Here is a 12615-nt window from a genome sequence, read left to right as displayed (position 1 = left end):
TGCAAGGGGCTGGACTGACACAAACAAATCAAATACTGTTTTGTTCCTGATCCACCAATCAAAAGAGGAGTGTTATCATTTGAACGCGAGATGCACGTATGCTTCCGAGTATAAAAGTAACTGCAGGCATGGTCAGCACTCACCCTCACTGAGACAACACTCTGCAGAGTTTGTGCGATTGCTCTTGTTTTCGATATCATTCAGATATTCATTGCTTTATAAACAGTCTTTTTAAAGACTCACTCTTTCCTTAGTAATACCTCCCTGCACTTGCAGCAGGCATATTCAATCAAATTCGTGGCCTAATCTAGGGAGTAATTTGCTCCAGAGTCTTTTTTAGAAAGCTTGTAGCCCCAAGCGCTAGCCTTCTAGCTAGCTTACGTCTTCCAACTGCAGCTAGCCCTTTTCTCCTTAACACCTACCTTTACATCTTCAATCATCCACCGTGTTGCAACAAATAAAACACCAGCACTTGAACACTATATTGGGTGTCCCTGTCTACATTGTGTACTGTTAGTTTTGTGAGGAACCATTGCCTAGCACAGCCTTATTCATTATTCGTGTGCAAGTCGCTCACAGCCACACATACAAACACACTCACAAGACCACGACGTTGCAATTAGAACTTTATTAACTTCACACACACTGTATCAGCAAACAAACACAACTATGGACAAGTTTCTGATTCGTAAAAGTCAGGCAGCCGATGCGCCAGTTGGGAAGAAGCCAAAGCTTCGCAAATATGACGAGAGCTATTTGCAGTTTGGTTTCACCGTCACTGGCACGACTAATCAACGTCCTCAGTGTGTTTTGTGTGCCGAGGTGCTGGCAAATGACAGCATGAAGCCATGCAAATTAAAAAGGCACCTCCACACGTAACACCCTGATTTGAAAGAAAAGCCTGGGGACTTCTTTAAACGTAAACGTGATGGCCTCCAGCAACAACAAACCACCATCTCCAAGCAGTGTCTGGAGGCATCGTATGTAGTTGCTCATAGAATTGCTAAGCTTGGCAAACCCCATACAATTGCAGAAACACTGATTTTTCCGGCCGCACCAGACAGAATAATAATAATAAATAGTAAAATGGTAATATTAATTGTCTGTATGGGCCTAACAATAACAATAGCCTAACATTGACATGTCAGGCCTATCAATAACAATATGCCATCTATCTATCTATCTATCTATCTATCTATCTATCTATCTATATATTGTGGTGTAGTTGAGGGCGGCGGTGGCGGGCGTGTGGGGGAGCCCCAACTACCCCTAACCAGCTTTGGGGGGTCCATCTTGCAAAAGTTTGAGAACCCCTGCACTAGACGATCAGGCAGAGAACAGAGGAGATGATCTGGTAGATATACTGGGTGACTTATAACTTGATGGAAAACAGATGCTTCTATGGGTGGGGCAGGTAATGGGATACGTGGAACGAGGAAATGCAGAGCAGGGGGAAGTGGCAGAATTTTGAAATGACATGGATTAGTATTTACAAAAAATAAGACAAAGACAAATAAAAATGTTAAGAGCAGGCTGAAGTTATGACAATACGGCTGATAACCACAAGTCATGACCCGGAGTGATCCTGTGGGTGTTCACCTCGGGTCTTCATTCGACACAAACACGTCAGAACAAGCAGATCTGAACTTTCACTTCTCCTTTTCCCCGGATTTAAGTGACATAGAGGCTGATTCTAAATTCCCATTGGCTCAGAGGATGTCCCTGCCTCACAGTTTCACCTCGACTCACCTGGTTTCCGTCTCTTTGTGGAGAAATTAGCTCATCTACCTTCAGTCCAGTGAAGAGGAACACACCACCACTCACCATGTTCACTGTTCTTTCCCTGCTTCTACTGACAGGAGCACACAGGGCGACGGCTCGTGAGTTAAAGTCACCTTTCTACTTTGTTTGATTGTAATTGGTGGAATTGAAGTTTAATAACGTTTCAAAGACATGATTTAAAAAGTTCATGTTAGTGATGCAACACACATTGTAACTAACACGAAACTCAAATTCATCTCTAATGTAAATGATGTCAGTGAAAAGAATCAGGACGAGGCTGCCTCCATGATGAATAACTGACAGATGTCTGTTAATACTTTCTAATGTGATAACATCTGCACTGAAGCTGGACTGCTTGATGTGAGTCTGTCACAGAGATGAAGGTTTCAGCCTTGATGTTTGCACACATGCACCAAGTGTATTTTTACAGAATAAACAAAGAAGATATGAATTTATCTTTACATTTAAAAAAAATACGTTCATTTTCTTAATTCAAGTTCTGTTTAGACACATTATTAGATTCATAGTTATTTATAATGAAGCTTATGTTTAACATTTAAACATCAAGTCTCAATTAGTTGTCTTTGTCATAAGTATTTGACTTTGACATCTTATGAATCAGAGCCAAACACACAGATGAATTATTTTCAGTCAATGGATCTGAACCAGAAATGTTGTTGACAACCTCATGAACATGTTGTCATATTGTTATTGTTGTCAAATATTTTCTGAGCTTACACATTTAAAAAATAGTCAGGCCCTAACTGTTACAATGTCCCAATTTGTTTTGTTAACTGGGTCCAGTATAAATGTATATATGGATAACTATATATTGATATATATGCAGAGAGAAAACAACTACTTAAAGACTTTAAGAATAAAAGTATCAAAGAGTAACTGGAAATTTAAGTAGTTTCACTTCATATTAAATACTCTGCAGTAGAAATTATTATTTTCTAATATTAAACATTTGAGTCGTATGATTGAATCCATTTTTAAGACGTAGCAGAATATTCAAAGTAAAGAGAGTCTGGATTCTGGAGCAGACGTTTTATCTATGAATGTGTTTTTGTGTTTGTTTCCCTCACAACAGCTGAAGTTGTGTTGATTGTGCTTCATGTCTTCTTGACTCTGAGTGATTTATAAAACAGTTTGAAAACTAAAGTCAGGACTTGAACTTTTTCTTGCAGGGCTTCACTCTCTGAAGTATTTCCTCACTGCATCGTCTCAAGTCCAAAACCTTCCAGAGTTTGTGGCTGTTGGTTTGGTTGATGATGTTCAGATCGGATACTATGACAGCAACACAATGAAAGCAGAACCCAAACAGGACTGGATCGTAAAGGCAACTGATTCACAGTTCTGGGAGAGGCACACTCAGAATGCTTTGAGATTACAGCAGTTCTTCAAAGACCGCATTGAAACCTTAAAGGAACGCTTCAACCAAACTGGAGGTTTGTTTACATTTCACTTAATAATAACACAACACAAACAAATACACTCACACATACACACTCTCTGTCTCACACTCGCACACATAAACACCCACCCACAATCACACGCACGCTCACATAAACACACACACACCACAACACACACACGCACAATCACACGCGCCCACAATCACACATTAATGCATGCGGATACACATAATCGCACGCATATTCACACACACAATCAAACGCAAACACACACACACACACAATCACACTCACATTCAAACACGAACACAGAAAAACATGTGATCAATAGATTTTTAAATGATCAGAATTTTTTTCATCAGGTAAAAATCTAAAATGTTTTGTTTCTTAAATATTAGAGTTTGTTGCTTCTCATACTTTTTGATGAATTAAAAACAGTCGACATTTTCAATACTTTTTCATATTTTCAAAGTAGTTGATTAATTAGAAAAGTACATAGTCAACAAGAATCATTAGTTTGAACCTTAAGTATATAAAATAAACAGCAGAGCAACAGATGAACGTCCCTGTGCTGACCACAGTGTGTCCACAAAGTAATAAACACAGCAAAGAATTACACGTTAGATTAGATTCACACAAACACAGAGTCAAAGAAGTGTGTGTGTGTGTGTGTTTATGCAGTTGTCACATACCCAGTGTCCAATGTGGAGGCTACTGTCTACCACAATGGGACACAACAAACACTCCACAACACAACAGCAAGAAAGTTCCTCCTGAACATTAAACAGGCAGAGACAAAACAACACTGGACTGGACTGAGACTGCAGGGAAAGTTGGCATGCCTTGACTTTGCTGACCACTCTGTCTCTCATACACTGTACAGGAATGCCTCTGTAGGAGAGGACATCCTCTGCTTTACTATTAAAGCCAGACTACAGGTGTTGCCAACTAAATACAATATTGCATGGTGGTACCCTAATAATCATCACCCACACTGTATAATGCATTCTAATGCCAACCAACATTTAGAATCTATTGCTCATATTGTTAATGGCTGTAATAAGTGCAAACAACTCTATATTACAGGCCATGACCGCATTGTCGACCTCATTTCTAGAACTGTTAAAGGAGTATTCCCCCCAATTGTGTCAATGTACAATGCCAGATTGGTTTAACAGTTCTGATGAAGTGTTCTGTAACATCCCTCACACCCCTGATGTTGTTTTCTTGGACAAGGTTAAAAGGGAAGTATTAGTCCTTGAGGTAGCCTGTGTCTATGACCTCAATATGGACACAGTGTTAATTTTGGCAGCTATTTTTGATTTAGTCTTAATCTTAGTCTTTTGACGAAAATGCATATTAGTTTTAGTCACCTTTTAGTCATTTTAATCCTTCTTAGTTTTAGCCTTGTTTTAGTCGACGAAAACAAATTCCATTTTAGTCTAGTTTTAGTCACATTTAATAGCCACATTAAACTTCTTTTCTGTGAAAACATGTAGCTGCAGCCTAATAGCTTAAAAATATATATTTTGTTTTAAATGTGAAAACAAAAAGGGAGAGCAGGTCAGACTGAAGCCGGACACAGAAACTGAACATCGGTACAAACCAACTGCAGCTTCTGCTCTGATGAAGAAGCTGAGGCGCTGATCTCTGAGCAGCTGAGACCAGAGAAACTCTGTGTTTTCACTGTTTTCATAGTTAAGAAGCTGTCAGTCACTGAGAGGCTGCTCCACGAGAACGCGCTCTGCTTTCACTGTCTCTCTGAGCGAGTGCGCAAGCGGGGGGCGGAGCTACGGACCGGAGCGCTATCTGGGGCGCACACACACACACACAGACACACACAGACACACTCACTCGCCCGCTCCTGATACTTCATGACGGCCTGATACGATGATGTTTTAAAAATTATTGTGACTTAGTCATCCACCAACATTTTCGTCTCGTCTCGTCTCGTCAACGAAAATTAAAATAGATTTCGTCATAGTTTTTATTTTCAAAGATTCGTTTTCTTTACGTCTTCGTCTCGTCTTCGTCATGGAAAAAAGGTCGTTAACGAATATATTTTGTCATAGTCTTCGTCAACGAAATTAACACTGTATGGACATAGCCTTCCTTGACAAGTTGACCAAATACCAGCCCATTGTTGCTAAAATGAGAGACCTAGGCTATACATGTAAGCTGGTAGTATTGATATTTGGAAGTCTGGGGCATGTCCATAAGCTCTCGGTCAGTGGACTACGACTGGCAGGACTTAGTAAGAGACGATCTAAACAACTAGCAAAGTTCTGCTCTGTATCAGCTGCTATAGGATGTTTCTTGTACCCATGAGTCACTAAGCTGTATTCAACCTCTGAGAAATGTTTGAATCCTTTTTGTACGAATATGATTGGTGGATTCAAATAAAGTGTGTGTGTGTGTGTGTGTGTGTGTGTGTGTGTGTGTGGAAGATGTGATAATAACAGCTCAGATCTCTGTCTCTCTCTCAGGTCTTCACATTTACCAGTTGATGTCCGGATGTGAATGGGACAATGAGACTGGAGAAGTTAATGGTTTTGAGCAGCATGGTTATGATGGAGAAGATTTCATATCATTGGACCTGGAGACAGAGACGTGGATCGCTCCAACACTACAGAGTGTCATCACCAAACTGAAGTGGGATCAGGATAAAGCTCAACTCGCACATAATAAGTACTACTACCTCCAGGAGTGTCCTTCCTCTGTGAAGGAGCTCCTGGAGCTTGGGAGGAGCTCTCTGCTGAGATCAGGTGACATCACAGAACCTCCACCAACTGAATGTTCCTCTTTCTTTCTCTGAGCGAACGAGAGCAAATACACAAACACCTTTCGGACTCAGTCCCTCTCTGCTCTTTTCATGCCTCCTCTCTGGCGAAACCTAGTGGCTGCAGGCATCATGCTCTCGGGTCGTCCGTCAGTCCCATTGCTCTGACCACGATATCTCCAGAATGTCTTGAGGGAATTTCCTCAAATTTGGTGCAAACATCTCACTTGATTTAAGTAGCCAAAGGTCAAAGGTCAAGATCACTGTGGCCTCAAACAATAGGTTTTCCTTGAATGTGATATCTTAACATCAGCATGAAGGATTTTTTTCAAATTTAGAAAAAACATTCACTTTGACTCACAAATGATCTGAATACATTTTGGTGGACAAAGGTCAGAAGGTGAGGGTAATGGTAATTGAACAAAGACTGTTTTTTTTGTTACATGATATCATAAAATCAGATTAAGATTTGGTACTGAACTAGGGAACTTCTTTACATCTGGCACAGTTCACTTGGAGTCACTGATGAATGGATTAGACCTGGTCCTCTGAAGGAAGCCGTCCCTGAATTGAGACCCAGCCGGAGCGTCCTCCCTCCTCACTGCCTGACCGACCTGCACTCACTTTGCACTTTAACACAAAATACCAACATTAATCAGAAGTGATCAGGACCTGTCCACCACATGAAGTTTACTTCATAAATACTATGATATAAAACCGGGCAATAAATACTGTGATATTACTTTTAGGTCATATCGTCCTCCCCAGTGTCTTTGCATCACTTCAGCCTCTGTCTCTCACTCACATCTCACAGTTTGTTCACTTGTCTCGTTTATTAACAGAAATGACTAATGAAACATAAATGGAATCAAACAGGAATGATATTATTAGTGTGCAATACATTATAATAACCCATGAACTGTCTTTCTTTTTCCTCCCCAGAGCTTCCCAGGATTTCTCTCCTCCAGAAGTCTCCCTCCTCTCCAGTCACCTGCCACGCTACAGGTTTCTACCCTGAAAGTGCCGTGTTGTTCTGGAGGAGAGAGGGGGAGGAGCTTCATGAGGACGTGTTCCAGGGAGAGGTCCTCCCCAACCATGATGGAACCTTCCAGATGAGCGCTGACCTGACGGTTTCCTCCATCTCCCCTGAAGACTGGAGGAGGTACGACTGTGTGTTCCAGATCTCTGGTGTGAAGGAGGACATCGTCACCAAACTGGACAAAGACTCAGTCCAGTCCAACAGAGGTGAGACTGGAACCAGTGATGACACTGGGAAACACACATTTCATCTACAGTAACAGTCCTGCAGGTCATGTTGGCTGATGTGTATGTAACCCAGATCTCCTGGGCCTGAGTTCGTAAACACAAAAAAATGAATATGATCTCAGAAGAATATTTGAAACAAATCTTATCTTTTGTTTAAATTCCTCTAATTAATATTAAAAACCACCACAACTGTATTTTAAAAGTCAAAACCTTCACAGGTGTTTATTTACAATATGAAATAAATGAAATTGTTGTGAGCTCCTCTTTCAGGAAGTAAAATATTTACAAAATAAAATAAACGCACAACAGTTATATGAAATGTAACTGAGGAATTTTCTCAAATGCACAAAATAAAATACAGGGTCTCTTTAAATTGTTTAAACCGTTCCTATGGATTCTCAATTTCCCCTTTAATTCACTGAAAAGGTTAAATAAAATCTTTACCTTTCACAGGTCTCTGAATCAAAACAAAACAATTCCCATCAACTTTAAATTAACTCACAAACATCACATGTGGGCCCTCTCCAGAAATGATAGACTCGAGACTCAGTTGCAGGCCTGTAGTAATGCCCGGGTGTGGTGAGGCCTGAAAACTATTATGGCCACTTCACTCAGTCAAGAGCATAAAATAAAAGCACGTGCATTATCAGTTCGATACTCACAGGTCCAAACGAGGAGCAATAGGGCAATGACAGTCACAGATAGGGGGGATGGCAGTAACAATCCAAACACAGGCAGCACACAGCAATGAAAATCCGGGGAAGAATCAACCATCTCGGTTTCTCTCTCCCTCTCTTCACAGACCTCCGTCTCCTTTGATTACATGAACTCTGTTGAGCCATAATATCATCACGCTAAATCGCACTGACTTAACGTTAGCCCGTTTTAGCATTGAAAACAACAACAGTGCTAAAGCTATGATATCCCAACACGTGATGCTATGTAAGCGGGTGGCTAATTACATTACACTTCTGTCTTTTTCCACTACAACATTAAGTTACAGCTCACAATTTAAGGCATACACATTATATTGACCTTTGGCAGGTTACATAGAAGAGTAATATCAGGACCATGAGTAGTCGACCTCGACGACACCTCTTAAATGTTTCCCACAGCACTACACGTTTCCTCAGGACTCCGGACAATATCTCTCTCTCTAACTCACCTGCTCAAAGCATACTGAACCACAACCTGAACTTCATGTCCCTCCCCATACCAGACGGATGACTTGGATTGGCTGTGAATTTGCTTCTACCCAATTAGAAATGCAGAAACTCAATGACTGACACACAACTGAGAAAAAGTTAGATTTCACATTAAAAGCACTCAATATCAATAAGTATCTTGTCTTCTCAATCACAGAGCCTTTTAACCACAAATTTATTTATTGATTTTATTTTAACTGTAAATAGCTAAACTTATTAACTGTACATATTATATTTATTATGTTTTATCCGTGTTTAACCTTATTTGAACTACTATTTTTAATAATATGAACTTATCTAATTATCATGAACTTTCTCTTTTAATACAACATTTGTTATGCTATTTTGAGATTAATTTTATGCACTGTATCCTAATGATTTTCTACAGGGCTACATGTAGAAGTGTGTATAAATAAATAAATAAAATAAATTTAGATCAGTGTTAAACCAGTGCATGTGCCCCCCCCCCCCCACTTCACCAACATGTGACCACTCTCGTTGATCAATTAGATTTACACATTTATAAATGTTTAAATTGACTTGTATGATTGTATGATTTTATTCCATGAAGTGTTTCTGCAGGTCTCAACTAGAGCAAGACTGGTTTATCACTTGTCAGAGGTGATGAGCATTTCACAGACATACTGGGATCAGGGTGGATGTTTGATTTGAAATTTTTTATTCTACAGAATAAATGAAGCAGAAAAAACAAACAAATCTCTCGTTCTTTACCTCGAGTAACAACAGACATTTAGGTTAATTTCTTCAGGCAGTTTATAACCATTTCAACCATTGACTGTAAATAAAGATGGACGACATGACGGCTCCTGAAAGTGAAGCCAAAGCCTCTCGGTCACTGATTGATGCTATAAAGACCTGGCTAGATGTCATGATTGACTACTGGTGATTGACAGAGCATGTGTATGAGCGTGACCTCGTTACCGTGGCTCCATTCATCCGTTCACTATGGCACAGAGTCCCAATGTTCAAGATGGCGGCGTTCGTATCCGGGATATTTTAACTTCATTTCTGGAAAGTGGGATGAAGTGGAGACGTGTCGTCTGTGTTTATTTCCATTAGTCTCTGATTTCAACATGTGAACATTAAAGTCACTGTTAAGACTCGACTGCTGCTCTGTTGTAGAAGATGAGTCCATGAAATGATTTAGTTACTGGAAGTATTCCACTCAACAGAGAAGCCCATCAGCGTGACCATCATCATCATCATCATCATCATCACTGCAGTGGTCGCTCTCGCTGTCATTGGATTCATCATGTACAGGAGGAAGAAAGGTGAGAGACCAACAAAGACACCAATATTTTCTGGTGTTTTGATTTGAGACTTTCTAATTAATGCTCGTTCAGATCAAACCTCATGAAACAAACTTCAGTTCCTCACACACCAACTTCTGTTTCAAGAGCTGCAGGGTTCACACAAAGTTTTCTAACTTCCCTCTGCACCACAGACTGTTTATAAAAAGCTCTGCACACAGCGTCCAGCACACAAACAATAAAAAGTGACAGAATGTTGTCGATCGTTTGAGGAGGATCGCCACGAGAGAAAAACATGACACAATTCAGTTTGTGTTTTTACTGTAATAACTGAAATCATTTGTATTTTTTTTAAATTTCAGCCCAAAGTACCTCACCTGGTAAGTAAAACTTCAGTTTCTATTCTGTTTTCTTTTTATACTAACATACTTTATGAGGACATCACGTCACGTTTGCACAGCAGCTGAAAGTACTAACATGTTCAGTTTTATAAAACACCCCAAAACCTCTTTGGTCCACTTTGTACTGGTCCACTTTGTACTGGTCCACTTTGTACTGGTCCACACCGGCGACAGTCAGGGAGGCGTTATGTTTTAAGGCTGTTCATCCGTTCGTCCCCACCTTGTAAACATGATATCTCAGGAATGCCTTGAGGGAATTTCTTCAAATTTGCCACAAATGTTCACTCAGGCCTTGTCTACACTACTGCTCATATTTATTTCAATGGATACGAGTCTCCCCACAGGAACCTGACCCAGTGCAGGACTCTAGTAAACCCTCTGTAGATTGGATAGGATTCATTTTGTGCTGAAGAGAGTTTTCAGGACTGTTCCCTGCAGTGTTGGTGGTTTGTAATGAAAGTGTCTGCTCAGAGGAGGATGGACTAACGATGTGTTTCTGACCTCACAGCTGGAAAAGATCCAGGTGCCTCAGAGCCGCTGAGATCAGGTGATGGAGGTTCTAATTCTCCAAGTGAGACGTCCTCCTGAACACAGTGAGTTGCTTCATCTGTTCAACAAAACTGCCTCAAACTAAGTTCAAAGTAACATATGTGTGATCAGGTGTAAAACCTCTGTTTGAATTAGAAATACAAAAATCTGCTGAGAGCAAGGCACAGATCAGTAACCTTCACGTTAATAGGACAAATTAAATGTTGTATTAAAACTAAAATATCAGCAATTAAAATGTTAATGAACCAAATATTTAGGGTTTATCAATTTAAGATTAGTGTATATTTAATGAGTAAACTTTAATTTCACTGAGAGAATCATGGAAATATTAGGTTTCAGTACTGTAAATACATAAAATATGTGACTTTGTGGAACTGAATATTTCATTTTTTATTTCTCTTTTCTCTCTTCAGGTTTATGGACGAGAAGCAGTGTCACCACAGTCTCCCTCTTACGCTGGGAACTCATTGATTATTCATGACTCAAATCATAAAATGATATTCAGGCTCAGACATTGATTGAAATACAAACAACACAACTGACAAATATGAAAAATAAATGGTGGCTTCGATTAAATTTGATCTTTGTCTTAAAAATAATAAATATAATTAACCTGGAGTGAAGTAAAACACATTTTCAAAAACAATGAAAGTATCACAGCACTGTTCACATGCAGTTAATTTACAGATCGTCATAGTTACAGTTTTATATTCCTGATGTTGGGGCATCCTTGTAAAATCATTAAAATAAAACAAATCTAAATCTAAATATATAGACACCCACACATCCTCATTTTTAAGGATCTGGAAATATTATCTGTTTTATGATTTAGATTATATTTGAGCATCAGTACAAAATTTGTTTTCAAGATGTGTAAATATTCAGATTTTATTTTATTTCTATTTTGGCCTGAACAAGAAATGAATTAATCCAGAGTTGCTTGTTTTGTTTGTTTGATTGTATTGATGCTTTTCTGTGTTCTTCACCTTTAAAGTTCATTTGAGTGGAGATCATAAAAAGGTTGTGGGATGTTTTAAGTATCTCATGTGAAATGTTTTGTTAATATTTATAATGTTAGTTTTTAGGGACTTTTCAGTTTTAGCCTTGTTAACATTTACACTGCAAAAATGAAAAGGTTCAAACGGCGCAAAATTACTGAACTTATCTGTTGTGAGTTTAAAAACTTCATATTTTCTCAAAGCTGCGAGTTCTAGTGTCCCTGCTCGTCCATTAAATATTCTCTTGTTGATTATATATATAAATCGTAGCATCACAATTTCACGTTTTCATTTTTACAGTGTAGAAACTGAACATTTGAGGCTCAATTTTTCTTCTTGTGTTGGGTTTTTATAAATAAATGTTAAATTAATCTGCTTTGCTGTTTCATTTCTTTTGTACTTGTGTTTTTAATAAAGTCTCTGATGTTCTCTGGGATTTCAACACATCTGTGTTGAAATCTTTCACTTTCCCCCTGATTTAAGTGACGTAGAGGCTGATCCTAAATTCCCATTGGCTCAGAGGATGTAACCGCCTCACAGTTTGTCCTCGTCTCCCCTTGTTTTCGTCTCTTTTCTCCACAGTCCGTCTCTCTATGTGGAGACAGGAGCTCATCTACCTTCAGTCCAGTAAAGAGGAACACACCACCACTCACCATGTTCACTGTTCTTTCCCTGCTTCTACTGACAGGAGCACACAGCGCGACGGCTCGTGAGTTAAAGCCACGTTTCTACTTTGTTTGATTGTATTTGGTCGATTTGAAGTGAAAAGGAAAAATGCTCCTTGTTTTCAAGACACTAAAATGATTTGAGGTCTATTGTAATGTTTGATGTTTGATTCCTTCGTTGCAGATTGTAGAAGTTTAATAACGTTTCAAAGACATGATTTAAAAGTTCATGTTAGTGAATGTCATCGATCTCATGTAAGAAGGAAAGATTATATTCTATT

At 39.2% G+C, this 12615-nt stretch overlaps 2 protein-coding genes across 2 annotated transcripts in view; both read left to right on the top strand.

The window, feature by feature from the left end:
• Positions 1-12615, top strand: part of LOC133972701 (uncharacterized) — a 42651-nt gene that overhangs the window by 22190 nt on the left and 7846 nt on the right. The window lies entirely within an intron of this gene.
• Positions 1750-12105, top strand: LOC133972089 (major histocompatibility complex class I-related gene protein-like). The gene is made up of 8 exons (XM_062409313.1): positions 1750-1880; positions 2973-3233; positions 5687-5965; positions 6922-7224; positions 9644-9742; positions 10084-10101; positions 10631-10715; positions 11085-12105. The coding sequence occupies exons 1-7, from the start codon at positions 1826-1828 to the stop codon at positions 10708-10710; spliced, it is 1095 nt and encodes a 364-aa protein (XP_062265297.1). The 5' UTR covers positions 1750-1825; the 3' UTR covers positions 10711-10715; positions 11085-12105.

The sequence above is a fragment of the Platichthys flesus genome, chromosome 17 (genome assembly GCF_949316205.1).
Source record: "Platichthys flesus chromosome 17, fPlaFle2.1, whole genome shotgun sequence".
Lineage (NCBI taxonomy): Eukaryota > Metazoa > Chordata > Actinopteri > Pleuronectiformes > Pleuronectidae > Platichthys > Platichthys flesus.
The sequence above is the reverse complement of the archived record's forward strand: the minus strand, read 5'-3'. Positions and strand labels throughout refer to the sequence as shown.

What these genes read in the sequence shown, in the direction of transcription:
- LOC133972089 (XM_062409313.1), top strand. Translation starts at nt 1,826, where the DNA reads ATGTTCACTGTTCTTTCCCTGCTTCTACTGACAGGAGCACACAGGGCG. An exon ending in ACGCTTCAACCAAACTGGAG is followed by an intron (nt 3,234 to 5,686) that starts GTTTGTTTACAT and finishes TCTCTCTCTCAG; the next exon opens with GTCTTCACATTTACCAGTTG. An exon ending in CTCAGTCCAGTCCAACAGAG is followed by an intron (nt 7,225 to 9,643) that starts GTGAGACTGGAA and finishes TCCACTCAACAG; the next exon opens with AGAAGCCCATCAGCGTGACC.